General features: G+C 42.6%; 1 protein-coding gene across 1 annotated transcript in view; it reads right to left on the bottom strand.

The window, feature by feature from the left end:
- The window catches only part of LOC145343931 (N-acetyl-beta-glucosaminyl-glycoprotein 4-beta-N-acetylgalactosaminyltransferase 1-like), a 720,751-nt gene extending 703,244 nt beyond the window's left edge, over positions 1-17,507 (bottom strand). The window contains exon 1 of the mRNA XM_080190473.1: positions 17,245-17,507. Coding sequence (XP_080046599.1) covers positions 17,245-17,395 — 151 coding nt within the window. The 5' untranslated portion in view covers positions 17,396-17,507. The remainder of the gene's footprint in view (positions 1-17,244) is intronic.
- Positions 17,508-26,117: the final 8,610 nt, after the last annotated feature.

Below are 26,117 nucleotides of genomic sequence, written 5' to 3' on the forward strand. Positions count from 1 at the left end.
ATGTTAATGTAAACGTTACCTGTAACTAATAAATAAACTTCAACTTTATTTAAAGAAATTTTGGTCAGGTGGATAAGTGGAAAGGGGCAACACAGAGAAGGGAGCGAATCAGATGATTTCAATCTTGAGACAAAGAAGTCCATGAGCTCTTCCCACTTGTTATTGTGGTGAGGGTGGAAGAACAGGAAAAGGATTTAAGAAGATGGTTTGCAGTACTGAAAAGCAACCTTAGGTTAGCCTTGCATCCCAGGATAATCCTGATCAGTTTTAGTAGATGAGAACAAGGCCTGGAAGCATTCTAAGCGGTCCAGCTAGATCTGGAGGAGAGTAGTTAAACCAATTGTCTATTCAAGTCTATATCCCTTGGACTTAAGGGAGAGAAAATAAGGACTGTAACAGCAGAATGGCCAGGCTTAGAGAGAGAAAACATTTTATTGTGGACCAGAACATCAAGGATAGAGTTGCAGAAATGTTGTTGCAAACCAACAGCCAAAGGCTAGACAATTTAGATTTTGAAAGCGCAGTTGTAATTAAATTTGGGGGATTGTTTTTTTCCAGGACAGATACAGGGGGAGAGGGATTTGGAGTGTGGAAAGGGGCAGTGAAGGGTGAGTGATCAGAGATGGCTCATTTGAAATTGATGTGATGGGATTAGCAAATCCATGTGAGCCTGTAAAGTCAAGGGGCTGGCCTGAGTTGGCGAGTTTACAAGGATAGAGAGATTTAGGGAGGACAAGGGGGAATGAACTCACAGGAAAGAAAACATGATTGGGGCAATTCTCCCAGCACACTGCGCTGCTGAGAGATTCAAATGGAGGCTGTGTAGTGGGCTTCCTGCTAGGCACCATGGCCTCTGTGCATTTCCAGTCACCAGATTTCCAGTTTCATCAACTCCGCACCAGAGCTAAATACATTATGTTAATGGAAATTTACGTTTCATTAGTTGGCCCAGGACTGAAGTCTCCAGGCCTGCGAGTGAGTGTTTCACTCCAGCAGAGTTTACAATAACTCCCCACTAATGGGGAGCTAGCTGGTGGCCTGACTGGGGGGGGGGTCATGGAGGCCCCAGCGGGTCAGGTTAAGGGGGAAATGCCTCCTGGGCATTGCCAGCTTGACAGTGCCAGCCTGGTCTCTTGCACTGCCCAAGGGGCAAAGTGCCAGTGTCCAGTGGCATGGACATCGAGGTGGGAGGTAGTCAGCTTGTCAGTGCGGTTGGGGCTGTGAAGTGGGGGAGGGGGTCAGGTCTGCAGAGGCAGGGGAAGATTGGGACTGCACAATTTCATCAATCAGCGATCAGGAAGCTGGCAGTGCAGGGCTACTGCGCATGTGCCGATCCCGGCGCTGAGAAATCAGCACGTGCGCAGTGGCTCGTTAGCGTTATGCTGCCGGCCTCTCCAGCAGGAATGGGCCCCACCCACTGATTTCTAACTGGATTCACTCTAAGGCCCTTTGTGATGCACAGAAAATGGGAGATTCATTTTGAAAATCCTACTGAAAAAACCAGAAGGATTTACTCATTTTTACACAAATTCGGCATTTAGAATTTTTTCGGAAGAATACCATCTGATAAGTTGAGATAGAATTTGAAATCACCAAGAATGGGTAGTTGTTCGATGCAAAAGTTGAGGAGGAATGTAGCGAATGCAGTGAAGATATCTCAGTAAGAAACCTGTTATTGTACTTGGGAGAACAATAGAGAACAATAATTTTGAAAGTGAGGCAAGGGGGTGGAACTAGCTAAGAAACTCAAAGATGAAGAAAGTACAAGAGGAGTAGGAGTCAGGCCAAAGTGCCCTGCCATCGCTGGAGCCTTAACAACAGAAGAGAGTCTAGTATGGGCAGAGAGAAAGCAAGCTAAACAGAAAGAACATACGTGGAAATAGAATGATGGCTCTGGCGTAGCAATGAAAAAGCGCCACAAGTGGACACATCACCAAGATCACATATTTCTACCATCACAACATGTTGACGGAATTCTCCCAAAAAAAAATTCAAAGTGTTGAATTTGCGGGAAAACTAGAGTAAATCACGCTGGTTTTCCCAGTGGGAGTTCACACTAGAATCTCCCACACTGTGCACTGCAAAGGCCACCGGCGTGAATATCATTAAATTTCAGAGAACGGGGCCTAGTCCCACCCAGCAGCGGATCTCCGCACACGCGCAGTGGCCCTGAACTGTCAACCTCCCAAATACATGCCAGCCCAGGACCCCCACAATGATGCCCCCCATCCCCACACGGCCCGAATGCAACCCTGACTATTCTTGGCTCCCGGACTGTCCGGATCACCCCAATCTCCAGCCTCTCCACCTCGTAGTGCCAACCCCTCCCGCCCACAGTGCAGGCCCCTGCAAGGAGACCCCTCTCCCAGCTCACCCTGATTGCTGGCCTCCCTCCTACCCTCATCAATCCCTAGGCAGGACCTAGGCTGCAGGACCCCCACCCCCATCAATTACCCCTTAGGGCCCCACCTCATTAGCCCCACTCCCAGCCCCCAAAAGGCCCTGATACCCAATGGGCAGTGCCAAGTGCATTTGTCCCTTGGGCAGTGTTGGGGAACAGGCCGGCACTGCCAGGGTGCCCATGCCCGGTGGCACCCTCCCACCACCCGACTCAATGGAGGGCCCCGTTTGCCCCCCCCACTTCACTCCAGTGGGATCACTCCACTAGATCCCCGAAAGTGGGCAGTTACTCTAAACCCCGCTGGAGTGAAACACTCTGGTGGGTTGAGAGAGGCTAGCAAGCCCAGAGATTTCAGTCCTGGGTCCATTAATAACATTTAAATGATAGGTAAAATATCATTTAAATATTAACCTTGCTTCCCTGCCAATTTCCGGCGCCATCTTCTCCACACCGGAAATCCAGCAATGGGAGATGCTAGCGGAGCGTGAACGCTCACGAGAATCCCACAAATTGCTCCCCCAACCGTGTAATTCTCCTGCTCCGCTGCGCTAAAAAATTAGCACAGTGAGATGGGAGAACTACCCCCAGTGTGTGTCCGCACCTACCACAGCCCTTTGCTATTAAAACCTTTAATCATCTTTTTTCTCCTCTTTGACTGGATCATTATAATGCTCCCCTTGCCAATCTCCCACTCTCCATATATTCAAACTCATTCTTCCAAATCCTGTTCCAAATAAAACCCACCCACCCACCACTACCAAATCAGCTAACTTACATTAAGTTTAAAATAATCACCTTCAAATCCCCCCATGATTTATCTTAGCACTCCACTCTTATATCCCTCCCTGCGTCCTTCAGGCCTCTGCTTCTAGCCCATTAGATATACCTCCATCTCTTGTTTCCACCAAATGGTGATGGACCGCTATCCAAAACTCCCTTTCAAAACCCTCTCTACCTCTCTCCAGCTTTTGAACCTTAATCAAAATATATCTTTTCAACCACACCTTTCCCTACTTCAACCCCCATTGCTTTGCATCTATGATCCCATTTATTTCCATTGTTAAGTGCCTTGGAATATGTCTTATGCTGAAGACATAGCATAAGTGCAAGATGTTGTTGAGAGGCACAGCAGGGACATTTTTTTACACAATCTTCTCTCACACTGAGGTTGTCGCAGTTTATGAGAGCATGGATCTTTTAAAAGAATGGGTTTGTTGGGACTTTCTCCCCCATGATTTTTCATGTCTGTGCATTTCATTATAATTTGCCAAAAGGTAATAAACAAATGTTAGATTTACATTAAGTTTGCTGCAAATATTAGTCAGAGTGAAAGATATACAACCAAATGAAAGGCAGCTAGAAGAACTCAACTCATTAGCTAAGAACCTTTTCAAATCTGTCTTCAAAACTTTTCAATTGTATTCAGTTCAGTTTAAAATGAGATGTTCCAGAATCATTATTTTCTGGTTATTCCAACTTTCATATTTCTTGCATTTGTTGACCCAGCATCAAAACACATTGTGAATTTCTTTTATTATTATCAAGTACAATGCAGTGCTCATTATTTCAATGTCTTAAAGCGCAGCTCTCAGGCACAGCTGGCAATTGAGTTGTCACTATTTATTCATGCCACCCAGCATGGAAATCAATGAAAGGCTGATTTATTGAGCAGCCCTTTTGGAAATTTCAAACTCAATTCGCACACACACCTTTTCAACATTATCTCCCAGTAATAATGTCCTCAAAAATTGACAGGTTAATGGACAATGATTAACAAGGCTCCAAATGAACTATGGAAATTATTTGAACTTCACAAAACGATGTTCTTGGAAACAAATTAATACATTCCTGGATATTAAGGAAAATTGAATTAATTCAGCACAAAAATATATTTGAAACTTAAAAATCTTATGATCAAGAAAGTATGCAATCTTTCTATCACTGCACGTCATGTCCTATCACAGTTATATATAAATGAAGATTGTAATGGAAAAAAAAGTCTCAAGTTTAAAGTTCAGTTACTAAATGTCACTTCAATCTTAGGAAATTAATCATATCAGGAGGTTTGTTCCATCAAAGTAAAGGTGACTCACTTAAGCTACAGTTTGTATCAATATGAAGCAGTTTCATCAAATTTTGTTGGATCACATGCTTGCCCAGCTCAATTCCACATATTTGGGCAGAATTGAAACCAATGAAGGATAGCAGTCTCATACCCCTTCTGTGTGCACTGGCAATATAATTGCAATTAGCACAAGTTGCTGAATTGGCTGCACTCTCAAATCTGAAGCAGAAGGTTGTTGCACCTAGCTCAACTCCAGGAAATTGAGCACAAGATAAAGCTAGCACCTCACTGCAGTACAATCAAAGGTACTGTTTAATTTTTTAAATTACTTTCATTTCTAATATTCTATCCGTTAACCACATCACTGAAAAACATTATACAGTCGTTAACATACATCAAGATCTTTTAAAGGGTGCAGAGAAGATTCACCAGAATGGTACCAAGGATGGGGAGTTTTGGTTTTCTGGAGGGAGGTTAGGAAACTGGGATTATTCTCCTTAGACCAGAGAAGGTTAAGGGGGTATTTAATAGAGGTGTTCAAAATTAGGAGGTGTTTTAGACAGAGTATATTCAGTAAAATTACTGCCACTGGCAAATGGCAGAGCAATCAATGGATACATATGTAAAATAATCAGCAAAAAGACTGGGGTGAATAAATGAATGTTGTTTCTATTAAATGGATTGTATGATCTTGAAGGTGGAAACTAATTCAATAGCAACTTTCATAAGGGAATTGAATTTCTATTTAGAAAGGAAACATTAGCAGTGCTGTAAGAAAAGAGCAGGATGATGAAATTAATTGGTAACTTTTTCAGTGAGTTGACACCGACATAATGGTCCAAATGGCCTCCTACTGTGTTACTATTCTATGAAGATTACTCTTCAAAAGTACTTCATTAGCTCTACGGCAGTCTCAGTTGTCCTGAGGTAATGAAAGGTGCTATATAAATGCAAGCCTTCCTTTCTTCTCTTTATTTATGTTGTAAAAGAAATGGAAGGTTGTAAAACACGAAAGAAAATTGATTGGACACTTTCCAAACACACTATATCATGACTTCTGGCAGGCTGAGCCTTCAGCAGGTCATTCCTTGATGTGGGTGAAATTAGAAGGATTTATTTCAAATGTTATAGTTTCTCACAATGAATGACAATGATGCTGAGCAATATCAATGGAAAATGAAAACGGTGGGTTCCTTATTACTGTTGTATAATTATTGTATAATTAATTAACTTTCCATTTTCATAAATTGTGTCAATGTCCTTCCCCAGTATAAAATATTCCCTAATTATCCATTTTTGATACTCAGCACAGCACAGTCAAATCCACTTCTTTGCACTTTGAGACTGGAATTTTAAATTTTAAAATTTAAGTTCTTTCATGTATCAATTCAGTGCTGAATCAATTTATTATCCAGCATTTTTATTGTTTAAATTGAATTGCTAATTAAGCCAGCTGCAAGGCAAAATTACTACAAATTGGCTATTTTTCCCCAGTTTATGGAAATGTCAATCCAAGCACCATGTGAATTCACATAGAACAGTCCTCTGCAAGCTGCTGAATGTGTCCATCGTGACTCAGGAACAACTGAACTTTCTGAAGGGCAGAACCTAGCAAGTCATTATGGAATAATAATGATTCTGCATAAGAACATAAGAACATAAGAAATAGGAGCAGGAGTAGGCCATCTAGCCCTTCGAGCCTGCCCCGCCATTCAATAAGATCATGGCTGATCTGTCGCTGCTCAGTTCCACTTTCCCACTTTCTCCCCATAACCCTTAATCCCCTCTCTTATCAAAAACCCATCAACCCGCGTCTTAAAAATATTTAGCGAGGCAGCCTCCACCACTTCAACGGGCAGAGAATTCCAGAGATTCACCACCCTTTGAGTGAAGAAGTTCCTCCTCAACTCCGTTCTAAACCGCCCCCCTTTTATCTTGAGGCTGTGCCCCCTAGTCCTACTGTCTTTTTTCAGCAGGAAGAGTCTCTCCACCTCTATCCTATCCATCCCATTCATCATCTTATAAGTCTCAATGAGATCTCCCCTCATTCTTCTAAACTCTAACGAGTACAAGCCCAGTTTATTCAGCCTCTCCTCATAGCTCAACCCCCTCAACTCCGGTATCAGCCTAGTAAACCTCCTCTGCACTCCCTCCAAGGCCAAAATATCTTTGCGCAAGTGCGGTGCCCAAAACTGCACACAGTACTCCAGCTGCGGCCTCACCAATGCCCTATACAGCTGCAGCAAGACCTCCCTACTTTTATATTCAATCCCCCTCGCTATGAAGGCCAGCATCCCATTTGCCTTCCTGACCACCTGCTGCACCTGCAAGCTGGGTTTTTGCGACTCATGCACAAGGACCCCGAGGTCCAGAGTTTAAACTTTGTTTTCCAAGCAGTTTAGAAACAGCAGACGGCAGGGTAAAATGAATACCATTTAATTTTGTTTCCTGTCTTCTGAACTAAAGGTTAGAGTAAAATTTGTGAAGATCAAATGACTAGAAATAATTATGGACAAAGTGATTTTTCCCTGGCCAGATCCTGATGAATTGTAATGAATTTTTCATCACCTGTATCAATCAAAATATCAATGATGTTTAGAAAAAATCATTTTGAATCAATTTAAATATCAAATGCCCACCCAACTGGCGGGTATTAATTTAACTGAAGCCATGTTGGCCGTTCCCAGTTCATTTTTTGCAATGATAATTTTTTTTTGCAACCATTACGACATATTGCATTAATATTGTGTTTTTCGTGCGCATGGAAAAATCCCAATGTGCTTTGCAGGAGCATAATCAGATCAAAATTGACACCAAACTAATTAACAAAACATTAGGACAGGCAACCAAACAAAAAACTTGATTAAATCTGTAGATTTCAAAAAAGGATCTTAAAGGAAGAGAGAGAGGGAGAGATTTAAGGAGGAAATTTCAGAGCTCAGGGTCCAGAAAGCCCTAAATGTTAGGACGAGGGAAATAGATAAGAGGCCAGATTTAGAGAGAAGCTAGAGGTTTCTGAGAGTTGTAGAGCAGAAGGGTAACAGAGCAGCAGTAATATGCAGAGGACCTGGGTGTTGTATTGAAAGAAATTATATGACTGTACCAGATCAGGCAAGATAGACAAATGACACTTCATATCTTAACAGTACACTGAATAGGATTATTGTGATTGCTAATATCCTCCTGGCTGTCCACTTATCACTTTCTCTTCACTTTCCCATGGGTTTTTACAAGATGTCACGTGTGCACTTGCCACCATCTCTTTGTATATCATCAGTTCTTTCTGCCCAGAACAACACACACAGACAACTCCAGTGTCAGATATAATTGATTGGTGAGAAACCTCCACTCACTGAATGCAAACATTCCTCATTTAATCAGATTTAATCTGATGCCTTTTAACTGGCTCTAATGTTAGTTAATACTGGATCTTACTTTACTGTGCTTATTGACAAAAAAAGGTCAGTGCTGAGATAGAAGCAGTTTTTCTACTTGTGGCTTTCAGTACCACTTGAAATTCAGGTACAGATGAAAATTCCCTCAATACCCTCAGCAGTGTGTTTTCTTTTAACAAAAAGGAAGCATCCTCAGGATATCCCAAACATAGCTAATTAAGTGCTTTTGAAGTTTAGTCACTGCTATAATTGTAGACAAATGCAAACTTAGAAGACTAATCTTCACTACATGGGATATTTCCATTTCCCATGCCAGCCATTTTTATGATAATACCAAACTGCCAATTAATGCTGAATTATGAGTAACTCATGCTGTGGAACCACAGTAACTGGGACTGGGCTAAGTTAGTTCAAAATCATTTAATATAGAAACCTTACAGCCTGCTGAGACTTTCATCCCATCAAGGAGCTAAACTCATGAGGTCCCAAAGATGAAACTTTAGTCCTCACTAAAAATCAGTCCTACATCCATATTCGTTGACATTAAAAAACTGCAAGTCACAATTAAAATGACAAAATATTCCCACAATGTCAAACAACAGAAACACTCTTATGTGAACTCTTGGCTTTTAATGTTAATAATGTTCTTCATATCTATTACTGCAGTCTAACACCATCCATTCTAAGGACGAGATTTTAATTAAGGCTTCAGTCACTTCTGTTGTAGCTAATTCATCATCAAAGACTCCCTTGGACTCATTGTGGTTTCTTAATTAATACAGCACACTGCCTAGCTAGCATTGTGTTCTTATATTAACATTCTGGTTTAGATTTAATAACTATCCTATTTGCACACTGACGGAGTGAGTCACACACGTGCTGAAAGCTTTACAACTCATTAATTGGGCTTTTACCTTCCTTCTAGTGGAGGGAAGGCTGGAAAGGCAGCAAAATATTCCGAAGTTAACAGTTCCGGTAGAGACTATCACATTGCCAGTGATGATTGCATAGCTCCAGAGCAGAGGTGTAACGTACCATACCTCCATCTGTCTTCCTTCCCTCCTTAGTCAGCCGTCTTTGAAAATTTAAGTTTAACAACTAGTGGCTGAATAGTGTCAATGTATCTCATTTTCAGTTTGATTCCTTTTGACTTTGGTGATGTCTTGTGTGATGGGCCTTTTTCACTTTCTGTTGCCCGGGGTTCAATACAGTAAGGACAACAAATCTCACATACTTATTAACAATCCAGTGTGGGGTGGAGGGGCAAGGTGGGTGGTAATGTTTCACAGTGGAGTAATGGGAAGGACCCTGAAGAACCTGTAAACAAATTAAAAAGCCAACAGAGAATATGGAGCCCATAGAATTCACTGGGGGGAAAGCAGCACTGATTGCAAGATAGGCTGAAAGTTAAAAGTTTTGGATGAATTGAAGTTTGTGCTATGTGTAGCTTATAAAGTTATTGGAAGAAAGTTATTGGTATGACAAAAGTGTGGATAAAGATTTCAGCTACAGTGCAGTGCCTTGGGAAGGGAGGCAGGTGATACTGAACAAGTAAAAATAGGCAGCACTGACATCAAGTAGGAAATGCAGTTTGAAACTCAGCTCAGTTTCAAACCAATGTTCCTTGCCATCCAGTTCAGCTTGGGAGAACATAAGAACATAAGAACTAGGAGCAGGAGTAGGCCATCTGGCCCCTCGAGCTTGTTCCACCATTCAATAAGATCATGGCTGATTTTTTTGTGGATTCAGCTCCACCTACCTGCCCGCTCACCATAACCCTTAATTTCTTAACTGTTCAAAATTTTTTCTATCCTTGTCTTAAAAACATTCAGCGAGGTAGCCCCAATTGCTTCAACAGGCAGGGAATTCCAGAGATTCACAACCCTTTGTGTGAAGAAGTTCCTCCTCAACTCAGTCCTAGATCTGCTTCCCCTTATTTTGAGGTTATGCCCCCTAGTTCTAGTCTTGCCCGCCAGTGGAAACAACTTCCCTGCTTCTATCTTACCTATTCCCTTCATAATCTTGTACGTTTCTATAACATCTCCCCTCATTCTTCTGAATTCCAATGAGTATAGCCCCAGTCTACTCAGTCTCTCCGCATAAGCCAACCCTCTCAACTCTGGAATCAGCCTAGTGGATCTCCTCTGCACCTCCTCCAGTGTGAGTATATCCTTTCTCAAATAAGGAGACCAAAACTGTACACAGTACTCCAGGTGTGGCCTCACCTGAATCTTATTTTGCTGCAATATAACCTCGCTATTTTTAAACTCCATCCCTCTAGCAATGAAGCACAAAATTCCAATTGCCTTCTTAATTACCTGCTGCACCTGCAAACTAACTCCTTGAGATTCCTGCACAAGGACAAGATGGAGGGATACAAAAGAATGTTCTAACAAGGGGCATACACGTGGTGGGTCGTGCGAGGGTTGCTCTTGGATGTTGCTTCGAGAATTGCCTAGTGCTTCACATCTTAGTGTACACTTAAACTGGACCAATTGACAGGCAACACGACAGCTCAGTGACTATTACTGTCTGCTGTGCAGTTACAGGGACCTGGGTCGGATCTCCGGCTTGGATCAACGTCTGTGGGAGTTTGCATATTCTCCCTGTGCTTGCGTGGGTTTTTTCCGGGTGCTCCGGTTTTTTCCCACATCCCAATAATGTGCTTTTTAGGCTGATTGGTGTCAATAAATTGTCCCTGAATTAGCTCTCCCTTAATCTGGCGCACATATAATTCCCTAAATTTGCACCCCCTTTATTGTGGAGTCCACTAGAGGTCAACAAAAACGTCAATGATCGATGAAAGGCTTGAATAAGGCACTCACTGAGTGTTAAAATGGGCGGCACGGGCTTGTAGGGCCAAAGGGCCTGTTTCCTGTGCTGTGCTGTTCTTTGTTCTTTGACACCCAGGTCCCTCTGCACAGCAGCATGCTGCAATTTTTTACTATTTAAATAATAGTCCATTTTGCTGTTATTCCTACCAAAATGGATGACCTCACATTTACCAACATTGTACTCCATCGCCCACTTACTTAGATCAGCTATATCCCTTTGCAGACATTCAGCGTCCTCTGCACACTTTGGTCTTCCACCCATCTTAGTGTCATTTGCGAATTTTGACACACTACAATCAACTGGTCAACGGGTTGGGAGTCGAGCAGTCTAGTTTCAATCTTCTCAATGTTTCATCATAATTTGGTGTTGAGTATCCAATCTGACAACAAAGAGGCAGTGATGGAAAAATGGAATGGAACAGAAAATGCTGGAAATAATCAGCAAGTCTGGTAGCACTCACACGGAGTACATTCTGATGAAAAGTCATCAACTTCCAATATTAATTATATTTCTCCATACACACATGCTGCCAGAATTGTCAAGTGCTTCCAGCATTTTCTACTTTTTTTTAATTTCAGGCTTCTAACATCTGCAGTACTTTGTTCTTCTGTGGAAAAGTGAAGTTGGGTTCAAATGAAAGCTGACTCCATGTCGACAGACAATTGTTGAGGGCTACCATTCAAATGAGGATAAGGAGAGAAACAAAGAGGGCATTCTGGATACTGCATGATCCAAAGGATGAGAAGAGAAGCCATTCCAGAGATGTGCTGATCGCCTTGGCACAGGTGTGAATTAAACCAAGTGGAGCAGTATCGCAGGGTGGAGAAGAGACAGAGAGGAATGAATGGTCCAATACATTTGGAAACCGAAGGACAGCAAAGAAGGAAAACAATCACATGGTTATAATCACAAAGAGTATTATTGGTAACTTTCTTCATGATGGTCTCAGTATTATGAGCAGAATGGAACAGAAATTATAATGTAGATATCTGAATCGAATCACAGGAATCAGGTGGGCTAATGTGTGGGTTCACAAATTCAACTACAAAAGCAACATTTTACATTCCTACAGTCTCCATGGCCTCCCCTCTTCTATCTCTGTAACCTTGATGCTGGATAGAATGCAAGATTTGAAATTCAGCTTGGGATCAAAGAAAAGGCAATGGTTTTGGTTAGCATGAACAAGTGGATTGGAAGGATGATAGATTAAATGGCAAGGGGGTAGATTTTAGATGGAGATCCTAAATTAGAAAAAAAAGTTAAATTTTGGGAAGATATTGGAGAGTATGGAAGGGCTAGGCTAAGCTTTTTGAAAAGGAAATTGTTGGTGGCAGTTATAAATGGAAAGACACTGATACCCAAGCAAAGGATACACTAACAACATCAGTGAGCACTAGGACAGAACAATAATGACTGGTCAGGAAATAAAATTGGAAAGGATTCATCAAAATAGATGAAAGCACAGGATTATATAGTATGCACAATCTGCTAAGCATAAAGATTAAAATGAATCAAACCGGATCAATGTTTATATCTCCTTTATTTTGTTGCAGTGACCAGGATACAAAAACAAGTGAGTCTTGCTACAGTTGTACAGGGCTTTGGTGAAATCTGGAGTGCTGTGCACAGGTTTGGCCTCTTAGGAAGGATACATTTGCTTTGAAGGCAGTTCAGCAAAGATTTGTTGGCCTAGTTCTTCAGATGAGACAACTGTCCTCTGATGAGCATCTGAGTAAATTCAACATGTACTCTCAGGGGTTTAGAAGAATCAAAGGTGATCTCATTGAGACATACAAAATTGTGGTGGGACTGACAGGGTAGACACCAGATTTTCAGTATTGAGGTGGGAATCAAGAGTTCGGAGATTTGCTAATGTAACAATCCCAACTACAACCTGGGAGTACTTACCAGTGCAATTTAATCTAGCAGATATGTGGTCAATCTGGAATCCAAACACTGAGACTGAAGCAGGTGTGTGTCAAAGGGGCCAGACTAAAACCTCCTGTCTCCAATTGCTCACTCCTACTTCTTGAAATCAGTGTGAGGTTTCTCCTAAACCTCACACTCCCATCTTTACCAATCCCCTCATGCCTTACTCCTTTCAATCATTCATGCTCCGATACACCTCCTCAACCCCAATACACCCCCAAAACCCCTAACCCACTCACCATGTATCCACTATTAGTGGAACTTACAAGTTTTATAACAACATTTAGAAGTCTTTGAAAAACTCATAAATCTGTCAATATAAACAAACATTATTTGAATAGCCACATGGAAACCCACAATCCTCCTTGAAAAGTTCAAAAGTTTGTTAGACTTAAGAAGCATTATTTGAATTGCCATTTAAAAAAATACTCCTCTTTGAACCACTCATAAATCTGTGAAAATAAATACATTCCCCTGGATGGTTGTCAATAATCCCTGCTGAATTCATTGGTAGTTTGAAAGGCAGTCAAGCATTCATAATGACTGAATAACTTTGTCAACATATCATCCTGGACAGATTCCAATACAACCTTTGAACACAGCTAAGAGGTCAACCATCTGTCAAAGTTTTGAGACTACCAAATAGATGGCTGAGCAGAAATTCAAAAATTTCCCCAAAGGAAAATAAGTTTTTAATTATTGTACAGCATTTCATAATGATTAATTGTAACGTCCCTTGAAGTTGAGTACTCTAGCAAGGAGAAATAGTTACAGTGCAATGCATTTACACAGCTAGTTACCATTATAAATGTGAACTGATCACTTTATTCTGGAAATACTAATTTACTCTTAAAAATATAAAAACAAAGACAGAATATATGCCTTTAAAAATGGAAACTGAAATGGAGATTATGTTTGCATATCTTGATGTAATCACTCATCACCTCCTCCAATACTCTAGCCTAATTTATCAGAAGACAATAACATAACTGATAGCAATGCCACAAGGAATTAACTGTGTACATGCACATTCATTCACTCACTCTCTAGCTTAGTTGGCAAGACTTTCTTTGGGACTCATCAATGACATTAGCAAATTAAATGGTTTAATGTAGGTGCCAAGTGCTGCCTTTTTGAGAAATAACTTGCATGGAAATGCCATGCATACATTGTGTCCATAATAGGTCCCATCTTCTCACCTAATGTATTGGAATCAAACTGACCAGATGAAATCACCACCTTGAAATCATATCCCCAGCAATGAGAGTGCAGAAAGCAGTCAGGAGAAACTAATGTGTGATTATTCAGAGCGCAATACTTCTGCCAAGTCTGATTTATTGGTTGTACACATGGCAAATACCACCCAACATTCTGTGACTCAAAGTATTCTTAATCGGTAATCCTTGTTCAGTTTTTTTATTATCAAATCTAGGTTATTCCATAAATCAAGTTCTGCTGCCTGCAAATCCTTTTGAAAAAAAATTGTTGCACTGTATTTCACTTAGTTTTACAATGATATTAACAGGAGGGAATAGATAGCCCAACTCCCAAGCCCCACCACCTCCTTCCAGTTGTGACAAAGCACAGACATCTGTAAATCCCAGGTAGAACATTCCAAAGCAGGGGAACAAGATTGGACTATCGGGAGTACCAAGAGAGTTAAAGAATTTTTAAAGTTCAATGATGTCAGTCAACAAGGGCCAAAGAGCCACAAAATAAAACGTCAGTTAAAGTTGGGCAAAAACAAAAGATGTATCAATAATTGTATTGGGGGAAGCAGGATTAAAAAGAAAAGACAGATGAAAGCAAAAGTAATTAAACATTAGGTCACCCGTAAAAATCAGACGGAATGAGAAGACTGCCAAATAGAAAATCTGCATAACAATAAAGTCCAGGACGGGAACTAAGCAGCGAGAGCTCAGACAGGAAGAATACTTAAAGGGAAATCATTATGGAACAGGTAGCAGAATACACTGGTAATGTTTACTAACAACTGAAAAAGCAGAGAGAGGTTAAGTGAGGCTGAGGACCCAGACTTGGTGGGAAATGTTTCAATAATACAAGCTGATAGCATATTTAGGAAAGCGTGTGAAAAATCATATGGCAGCGATAAAAACAAGTGGATGCAAAATAGACAGAAGGGAGTTTAATAAAGCTGCGTGTTCGGGAACAAAATTGCAATCTGTAGGAAGTGGAGGAAATGTTGCTATAAATGCAATACTGAAACAAAGCTGACAGCAAAGTAACCAGTTACTCTGAAAGGTTGGGGGGAGGGGAAGGTTAAAACCTAAAAATAACAGGTTGCCATCTGTAAAGATGACCAAGAAGCTCCTGGATTTTTGTAAAACTCCAGCTGGAATTTTTTTAAATCAATAGTTTCAAGTCTGAGCTAGACGTGTGACCTGAATTCCACAATAGTCTGATTAACACCCCGCATTCCCTTGAAGTGGCCTGGCAAGCCACTCAGCTCAAGGCAATAAATGTTGGCCTTTCCTGTAACACCCATATCCCATAGTTGAATAAAATTTTTAGCAAACGATGCAGAGAAGCATGACACATAACTAAATCAGAAATTATTGAGTTCTTTAATACGATCAGTGCAACAGTAGAAATTTTAGGAGAGAGGTTCATTAGCCAAAAAGCTTGGGAAGACTAAGACACCCAACCGTCAGGAACTGGACTGAGAGTATTCAAACGAGTTTCATTCTGGATTATAGCAGATAATGGAAAGAGGTTGTTCCCACCAGCCTGGGCTGAATTCTCAGCCAGAGGTCAGGTCAAAAGACAATGCTCCGACTCACAGGGCCACCGAGCCTTCCCAATGTTTAAAATGTTCTAACTCTTTAGTGTCCACGCACAACTATGCATTGTCATAAAATGCGACCGAATGCTGAAAAGTGAAATGTGGGAAAAAAAGTGAAAAATATTTTCAGTTTGCCAACTGCCATGTATCAAATATACTCTGTATGGCCCACAGCTCGGCATTTGGGGCGCCACACGACTGGGTGGCACATCGCCGTTCCTGCAAATACAGACGTCTGCCAGCAGTTGGAGCTTCAGGAGTTGCAGCTGTAGGATGTATACTCAGCATCGTGAGTGCACCCTGTGGCAAATTTATTTTGTGAAGTCGGCTAATGGACACTGCCACAAAACATCTTCCAAATAAACTTAAAAGGTTGAAGGACACTCACTGGCTGGTAAATGTATTTGGGGGATGCAGTTGAATCTTTTAGAACATCCCAGGTTGGATCCATGGTTTGTGCTGTTTGCTGATTCCAGCTTCAGCAGGCACTATGTTTGACTTCAGTGCCGGGGGTGGGAGGAGAATTAATCAGGGATCCTACTGCTTGTCAATATCGAGTAACTTCTGCTGAAAATAGATAGGTTGACAGTGAGGAAATAGCTTGGGTTCGGTGCCATATCTACTTCCACCGTGGCAACCACAGTAGAATATTGTGTCGAGTTTCATGCAAGGAGAATAACTTATTTTTTAAAGGCGATATTAACTGGAGGGCTGTCAGTACCTGTGGAACAATCGGTCCTCTAAATTCATGAAATGATATCTGACACGAGCCGCCCATTTAGGCTGCAGAGGGCTTTCAGACTAATCAAAAACATTGAAAGACGGACAACAAAAAAACCTGCAGCATATTACATAATGCTGTGAAGATCGCTGACTCCAACAGACATAAAGATGTTACAATATTATTCTTAGACACGTATGACTTCCACACACCCACTGACACACAGTCAGCATTAATAAATGTTTTCACTTCTTCCTATCTCTCCAGCCTGACATCCATAAAGTCAAATGTATAAGTTTCACATCAAGAGAGATTTAGCCACAAAATCTTAGAATCCCTATAGTGCATATAGTGGAAAGTATTCCGTATTCCAATTTAATTCCCACCCACCCACCCAGCCTCACGCGCTCCCCTTCTGAAGAACTTAAAAACTGTGAAGGAGCCAGGGTACATTTCTCGGTGTTAATTCGTCACCTTCCAAACACTGCTAACAGAGCTACTGTTGTGTTGTTTCTGTTGGTCTCCAGTAACAGTCAATACCACAGTTTGGACGCGATCTTCTCCGACACGTCAAATCAACATATAAATATATTGGTGTGACACTGCACTTGATAATGTTAGTCAGAACAAATTTCACCATCTCCTCCCATAAAACGCGCACAACACGGACAGAAAACTTGCACATCCCCGATGTGAAGTCGCATCTGAACGAGTGTCTAAATGTCAAGCTCCAGCAGATTCAGTAGCTTCCAAAGTTTTAAAAAAGGGAAACTTCAAAAAACTTCGCTCGCAATGCAATCAACATATAGTGTCAGCTCTGAGCAATGTCCTGAAAAGGTTTTTACGCTTATAACTTACAAGTATAATTACAAATACTAGCAGGGCTTTGAGCTAGATTGCCTCAATCCATTTGGTATATTTCAGACTAACTAAACAAACAACTACGAATTTTCTTTTCACTCGCAGCTGTCACGCTGAAGTTCTACTTCCAGCCAGTACTAGTTCAAGGTTTCAGTACAGTAGCCTAGTGTGCGGCTTGTTATTATTAGTTTGTTTATTTATTTAGTCAATGTATTTTACAATCGGGGAGCTCACCGCGTCCGTAGGCGAGGTGCAGCTTCAGCGCTCGGCCACTCTTGAGCACCGCGATGTGCAGGTATGTGAACCAGATGCCGAAGGTGAGCAGGACCAGCAGCAGCAGCAGTTTGAACTGTTTGCGGATCTTCTTGAGGGGGAAGCGCCACATCCTTTCAGTGTGGGAGCAGCCGCCGCCGAGAGCCCATCTCCCTCTGCACTGCCAGTGGGGAGGACGAGACAGAGACACACACACACACACACAAAGAGGCAGACACCGCCAACAGCACCGACAGATCTGCCCCCCCTACCCCACCCACCCCCCCTCTGCTCACCCCCCACCCACCCCTCACAGCTGCCGCCACATCTTCAAAGCGATGCCCGCCCCGTTCATTCACAACCACAAGGCAAATGGACTAGTCATTGAAGGAGCCGGGTTGCATGTTTTCCCCTCCTCTGGCTGTGCGGGCCACTCGCCAGCCCCGGCTGCTTGCCTGTCGGGGTGTCAGCCGCACGCTGAAGGAGCGCCTTTCAGCAGTTCCACAGTCTGTCTCTGTCTCCCTCTCTGTCTCTCTCTCGCCCCCTGCTCGCCCGCCCGCCCGCACGGCCCGGCCAGCGGCGGACTCCCCGCCCACCGCGCAACCAAACACGCCGGCCCGCCGCCCCGATCACAGCCAGTCAGACCGCCGGCACTCCAGATTGGCAGCCGATTGCACCAATAGGAGAGGATGGAGGGCGGGGACTGAGGTCGTCAGCAGGATAGGCTGCAGCCGGCTCGCTCTCCCTTTCAGCACCTAGCAGATTGTACCACTGCACCGCAGAGGGGGAGGCAGCCCTCAGATATTTACTCAATTACCTTGGCATAGGAGAGTAAAAGGTTCATTTTTTTTAAAAAAAAGCTTTCATCATCAATCTATTATTTTTCTGACGCTGTGAATGCTCTCAAAGTGCTCATGCAGTTGGAAATTTCTCGTGCTCTCACTAAGCAGACTCCCCAGTTGAAAGTACTAGGGTAAGTCCTAGGACAATGCAGCATTCATCAGGCAGGTTACTGCCAGAGAAACTTCGCTTCTTGCAAATAAACCAAGGCACCACCACAGTATGAACCTTCTCAAGTTGAATGAAATAAAACTCTACGAGTTTTTTCCATGCAGCACCATTTGCATCTTTAGAAAATACGAAAATGCATTTCACTTTTTAACCCGGGGATAGAATCTTTAAAAAAAAATCGCATTGGCGCCTTTGAGGATCGCAGGATACTCCAAGACCAACGGAGAACTTTTTGAAGTTCAGAACCCCTTGTGATGTGGCAAAAACAAGAGCCAACGTTGCACACAGCAAACTCCCGCAAAGAGTAAGGTAAATAACGAATCTCTTCGTGTGATGTAGAATGAGATAAATGGAGGGAAAATATTCTATGGCATTATTTTGAAGAGGCTACCTCTACTTGAGAGAGATAATGGAACCTCAGTCTCATTTGACAGAAGGCACTACTGATAAAGTAGCATTTCCTCGGCATCGCATTGGAGTATCAGCCTCACAAACTTTTGACTCAAAAACGAGAATTCTATACACTGAGCCATGGTTGACATTACAAAAAAACCTTTTGAAATGGCAACCAGGAAAGGGTGGGTAGTTGGTTTATTTATTAGTAGGCTAACATTAAGACTGCAATGAAGTTACTGTGAAAATCCCCTAGTTGCCACACTCCATCGCCTGCTGAGGTGCACTGAGGGAGAATTTAGCATGGCCAATGCACCTAACCAGCACGTCTTTCAGACTGTGGGGGGAAACCGGAGCACCCACAGGAAACCCACGCAGACACAAGGAGAACGTGCAAACTCCACACAAACAGTAACCCAAGCCAGGAATTGAACCCTGGTCCCTGGCGCTGTGAAGCAGCAGTGCTAACCATTGTGCCACCATGCCGCCCCATGGTGAGGGGAGGGGTGTAGCTGGTATCATCTTTAGATTTAATTGAGTGCAATGGTGAAATACTTTCTCTTAAGTTTTCAACCACCAAAACCGTAGAGGGTTCGTCCTTGGCGTTTCAGGGCGTACACAACATCATTTATGGCAGTAACACTCTTGAGTCCCGAATGATGTCCTCCAAGAAAACCTTCAGGACTCCGCGGGTTTCTTCGTAGATGAGGCCTGAAATGTGCTTACCACACGCACCTTCCCCCACCGGCCCCCAACGCCGAGCGAGCAGACCGATAGCAGGTTTAGTTATTCCATGGATATTGTCACGGAGAACTTTCCGGTGCCGTTTAGCACCGCCCTTCCTAAAACCTTTCCCACCTTTACCTCTACCAGACATCCCACCTTCACAGCGAAGATAGCAAAAAATCCTGGACAGCTGGAGATCATTTCTGCCACAAGGGAGAACTCATTGCAACGGATACCAAGGTGCTTATGCGCAAAGTTCGGTCCATGTAATGTGCATATATTTTTTAAAGCACTACCATCATTTAGTAAGTAGCATCCTACTCTTAACGACCAGCGGCTCTGCATTGTGAAAAGTAGCCCAGTAACGGCCATAACTGCAGCCGGGACAATCGGTTCTGCATGCAAAACATTTTTTAAACTTTAAATTTATATATAAACCCCTTCCTTCAGAAAACCTGCCAAGATCAGCAGGAACTCATAATGTTAAAACCCAAAATATTTATGTTCTGCTTAAGGACTCAGAGCACAACTCAGCACCTCTCCGCAATCCAGCTTTAATACACCGAGTAGATGAACCGTGAGACTTTTTTTATGGGGAATGTTAATGAAATAAATTTGTTTCATTAGTGCCTCTCTTTTCAGTTCTTGTGCTCACAACAAAGGGCACAAAATACAATGGTTTTATTATTGCAATATTGGAGGGTTGCAAACACACATTTAGCTTTTAAAAGCGTACTGAGAAGTTACTGGCAGTTTTGCTTTCACGGCTGCCACAGGGATGCAGCAAACTTGTTTTGACCCTCTCTGAGAAACACTCGCTCATGCTAGAGCAGATCTGAGGTAAGAAACCGGCCGTGTGCCTCAATGGGGACAGGTGCCGCTGACCTGTGGCCGGCGTGTTGATGACTCTGAATAGGTGGCTAGAGATCAACAATTTGTCTGCACCGCGGGGAAATGTATTGCTTTCTTGTTAGATTGTCAATATCTCCGGCCTATATGAATGAACGACACAATGAGGATCCGAAGTCTTTGCCTAAAGCAAGGTCAACAAAGTGTGGTTTCAATATTTAGGGCAGTCCCAACTGTGCAGTCCCAGGTCCTGAAATCAGTTTCTCTCGTCATGAATGAGGGGGATACCCACAGCTCGTATTTACCGGGGCACTGAGCTCTCTATTGCACTCTCAAACTTAGCACCTAACTACAAAGAGGTCCTTCTGCCGTACTGGACTGCAGCAGATGGCATGCTTGCGTTATAAAGCACCTCTTCTTTCCATCCATGCGATTCTTTCAAACGAGCGCAACAGACAAGAGAGAACTGAAGCTGCCGAAGCTGCAGTTGATGTTGCTGTCAAGGTTTGTGTGACACCTGCCGGTACCGGCAAGGGATGCTGCTCTGGAGCCACGCGAAGCTCAGTCCTCTCCCAGCTTCAGCCGTTATACTTATGTTGCTGTTCTACAAGCACCAGCTCATTAACAAGTTTTACAAGTTTGGTTTGCTTCAGATCTGGGCAGGGTTCCCAAGTGTAGCCCGACCACATCTCTCAATGCAAAAAAAAACACACGCACGCAGCTAACGAACAGAACATACCAAGGTTCCCGGTGAATTGAGATTTGTCTGCAATGAGAGTAATCACAGTAAGGTCACCTGACCAAGGAACAGCGTTCCGAAAGCTAGTGGCTTGTGCTACCAAATAAACCTGTTGGACTCTAACCAGGTGTTGTGAGACTTCTTAGTGTGTTTACCCCAGTCCAACGCCTGGCATCTCCATATCATTAGAATAATCAGCAGGGTGAATGAATGAAACTTTTGAGTGGGTTTGTCAGATTGGTATGATTCCTGGACATCAATAGCCGGTGCAGATCAGAAATGGGTCTGACTTAATTTCACAAGCATATTAACTGAGTTGGGTGGTTCATAATATCCTTTCATTCATCCAATGGAACTTTCTCTTTGCTCCATTTTGCATGCTTCCACACCCTGCACACACATCCTTTCTTCTAACCACTTACATCCATGGACTCTTTTTTTTAACATTTGCCTCATTGCCAGCCCCCTTCTGCATCACAGTCATTTATCACTGGGGAGGCCAGTCATTCCATGGAGTCCACAGCAGCTCTCCGCCGTGCCGTTATACCTATGTTGCTGTTCTATAAGCGCCAGCTCATTAACAAGTTTTACAAGTTTGGTTTGCTTTCATTCTGAGCAGGGTTCCCAAGTGTAGCCTGCCCACATCTCTCAGTGAAAAAAGTCCCATTAGCCCACTCCATCCCAGTAGCCTTGTTATGAATGTCATGTGCATTCCGATAAATAACATTTAATTCTTTTTTTTACAACTTGTCCTTCCTTCCACCCTATTTTCTGGTAGAAACTTACGTTTGTACGCTCAGTTCCTTCCTGTCACACTCTGATTATCATTACCTATATCACTACTCTGAACTATTCCTTTCTTGTTAACTTTCGAAATTTCTCTTCATCTGAAATCTACCTCTCATCCCCTATCACTGTATAGCCAAATATCATCTCATAAGCTCTAGTTATTCAATTTGCTAGGACTTTGCAGTGAGGATCAAATGAAGCCCATTCTAAAGGTAGAGCTCCCACTTTCCCCTGTGACCAATGAATTGAAACCCGTTTCTCCCACACCAATCTTTGAGCCACACATTCAACACTCTCACCGTATGTCTTGCAGCATCATTATTTTAGGCATTTAATTGCTCCTGCCATCCACTAAATCACAACAGCCACTTCTTTTCACTCCTTCTGCAATTCCTTATAACTTGTTCCTTCTCCAACCTCTTCCAATCTGGTGGTAAGGTCATCAACCTGAAATGTTATTTCTGCTGTTCTCTCCACGGACTCTGCCTGGCTTCATGAGGTTCAAATTAGATCAGCCATTCAATGGCTGAATAGCCTTGAAGAGCAGAATGAAGGCCATCTCCTGCTCCTGAGAGACCTTTCCCGCTCAGAAAGGACAGTAGGACTAGGGGGCACAGCCTCAAGATAAAGGGGGGGCTGTTTAGAACGGAGTTGAGGAGGAACTTCTTCACTCAAAGGGTGGTGAATCTCTGGAATTCTCTGCCCGTTGAAGTGGTGGAGGCTGCCTCGCTTAATATTTTTAAGACGCGGGTTGATGGATTTTTGATAAGCGAGGGGATTAAGGGTTATGGGGAGAGGGCAGGAATGTGGAACTGAGCCACGACAGATCAGCCATGATCTTATTGAATGGCGGGGCAGGCTCGAAGGGCTAGATGGCCTACTCCTGCTCCTATTTCTTATGTTCTTATGCTGAGTGTTTCCAGCATTTTCTGTTTGGATTTACGGATTCCTGAATCCTTGTCTCAAATCCATGTTCATGGTGCTGTTTAAGCCAAAGAACTCTTCTTCATTTTTCAAGACACTCTCTGAACAAGCCCCCTGCCCCCTTGACAATCTACATAGACAATCCGAACTATTCTCAACATCTCCAAGATCTTTGGAAGAAAAATAACTTTCCCTCAGGCACTGGTTACTTGACACAATGTACAATATGTCCTTTAAACCCCATATTAAATGATTTAGAGGCTTGTGTGGCTCTTAAATTATATGATATTCTGCATGTAGGCTTTTGTACAATTTAATCTACAAAATAAGGATCATATAAATGCTGCTATACCCCTGACACAAGAGATAGACATGATATGGAGATGCTGGCATTGGATTGGGGTAATCTTACCTGATGAAGGAGCAGCACTCCGAAAGCTTGTGCCACCAAATAAACCTGTTGGACTTTAACCTGGTGTTGTGAGACTTCTTACAAGAAATAGACTACATAGCAGGTTAGGAGTTGATCTGAGCTTATACAAAGGTAGCTGAGTACTTCTCCCATTTCCAATATTTTACAGGCTTCTAAAGCATAAATAATGTATTACGTATTGCCTGGTGAGAGACAGTTTACAAACCTTACACTGCAAATTCTGAAGAGGGTATTTTGCTGCCATGATAATTTTGATTGAAAAGATGATGAGCTGCATATTCTGTGCCAGGTAATTATGAAGAAAAATATAGTCCACAGTGTATATAAATTCAAAGCAAAAGTGGGCAGCACAGTGGCACAGTGGTTAGCACTGCTGCCTCATAGCACCAGTATCCCAGATTCAATTCCGGCCTCGAATCATTGTCTGTGTGGTGTTTGCACATTCTCCCTGTGTCTGCGTGGTTTTCCTCCGGGTGCTCCGGTTTCCTCCAACTCTCTAAAGATGTGAGGGTTAGGTTGATTGGCCATGCTAAATTGAACTTAGTGTCAGGGGGCTAGCTAGGGTAAATGCATGGGGTTAAGGGAATAGGGCCTGGGTTGGATTGTGGTCGGTGCAAATGGCCTCCTTCTGCACTGTAGGGATTCTATGACTTCAAATAAGCAGTGAAAATCTGAACAATCTACTTGTTTTAGTTAATAATAAGAATGGTTATAGGAAAGGCTCCAGCAATTTATAAGGATGCGGTTAAAAGGCTGCAGGTGCAACAATCTCAGCTGTTGAGATGTTTCACACCACAAGTCTTTAGCATACTAGCAGTCTTCTAAGTTATATTAGTCCTGCCACATTATATACACACTAAAAATTGCATACGAAGGTGCAAGTGTGATGTTCCCTGAATCTATGCAAGATCTACACAGCTGGATTAATGAATAATAAATTATTCTTTACTATGGATATGGGTTGTGGCCAATTTGGACAATCTGAAGAGATAATATTGATTAATACAAAATAAAGAATTTTTATATCACCTTTCACAATGTCATTGATGTTTTGACTGTGGCTAGATGTAAGAAATGCTCACACCCATCTCATGTAAGCAGCATAGTGGTTTTGCATGGCTGTTACAACAAAATCATATTGAACTCTGGTCGTGCACCATAGGTTGTCAGATTTCTTCTCATCACATGGTGAATTAACAGATCCGCCTGTATTAACAATGAAGGCATATGTGCTTCTCTCTCAAGGACCAGGCGAAAATGAAAGCATAACTCCCACCATTGACCAGAAATTTAACTGAACCAGACGTATGAATACTACGGCTACACGAGCAAATCACAGGCTGGGAATTCTGCAGTGAGCAACTCACCTCCTGACTCCCCAAATCCAGTCCACTACTTACAAGGCACAAGTCAGGAGTGTGATGGAATACTTTCCACTTGCCTGGATGGGTGCAACAATACCCAAGAAGCTTGACACCATTTAAGACAAAGCAGCCTGCTTGATTGACACTCCATCCACCACCTTTGACATTCACTCTGTCCACGGGGCAACAGTTGTATCATCTATAAGATGCACTGCACAACTCACCAAGGCTCCTTCAACAACAAATAAGAAAAGGGAGTGATGCAAGTAGAAGCACCTGACAACTTATCTGTTCACTTTATATCACATCCACTGCCTCCTACCATTATACATATCCTTGAAGGTATGCTTCACGTACGCAGAGTGAGGTATTCTTAATGTTGGACAGAATATAAATTGGATTCCAAACATTTCCTGCATTGCCACAGTGACTACATGTCAAAAAAACTACAATGGCTGTAAAGTGCTTTGAGATACTTGGTGGAGGATTCTCCCAGCCCTTTGCACTGCTTTTCTAGTGCAGTGTGCCAGGAAACTCTAGTGGAGGCCATTTCACGGGCTCCGTGCTGGGCACGACGGCCTCTGTGCGTCTCCAGCAGCCGGATTTCTGGCATTGTCAGCTCTGCGCCAGAAATTGGCGTGGAGCTGCATGATGTATGCAGGCCCTCATTTACATGCCACTTGTGGTCCCAGGACTGAAATCTCTCTGCCTGCTAGCCTCTCCCCCCTGTCAGGAGTATTTCACACTAGTGGGGTTTAGTATAGCTCCCACTTGTGGGGAGCTGGTGGCCCAACCGCACTGAAGTGAAGGTGGGACAATTGAGGCCTACCAGAGGGTCAGGCGGTGGGAAGGAGGGGGTTGCCCCATGCGCATTGCCACCTTGGCAGTGCCAGCCTGAGCTCTTGGTACTACCCAAGGGGCAAAATTCTAATGTCCAGGGGGCATTGTGGTACTGCCCATCAGGCATCAAACACTACCAAGGAAGTGGAGCCTAATTGAAAATAAATTAAACTACAGCCTGAAAATATGCATAATAACTCCTCTAAGAAATATTAACTTTCAGTCAGGACTATGCTTCGAATAGACATTCAGTAAATTGAGGAAATAAACAGCCAGATGATAAAAGTTGCAGAAAGGTCACATATATACAGTATTTCAAAGATCATTTAAAGAGATGCTGAATTTAAAATTTCTCTTTTCCCACTGAAATTTTCCATCATCAACAGACTCATCTAATTATGTTTAGTGCCCTTATTCTAGTGCCCTTATTTTAACCGGTCTTTCAACTATAAGTTATGTGTTCTTATTTTCTAGCCCAAGTCTCTACATTTGTTGGATCATCTGTTGTGATCTTCAACATGATCCCAACACACCTTCACTTCTTATTATCAGCTTTCTGAAAGAGCCATTACTTCTACAAATGTTCCATCCCCATTCTATCACTCTTCCTATCAGTTGCTCTATTCTAATAATGTTCTCAACTGTTCATTCAATTGTTATTGTCTGGGCCTTCAAAAGATTTTTTTCCAGGTAATACAGCAATTTAAATTTACTCTTTTTAATCGAGCGCACTCATGATGATGTCTTTTCAGTGTTGTAAAAAGTCTGACAACACCAGGTTTTACAG

This window comes from Carcharhinus amblyrhynchos, chromosome 6, assembly GCF_965287045.1.
Source record: "Carcharhinus amblyrhynchos chromosome 6, sCarAmb.v2.hapA, whole genome shotgun sequence".
NCBI classification, from domain to species: Eukaryota; Metazoa; Chordata; class Chondrichthyes; order Carcharhiniformes; family Carcharhinidae; genus Carcharhinus; species Carcharhinus amblyrhynchos.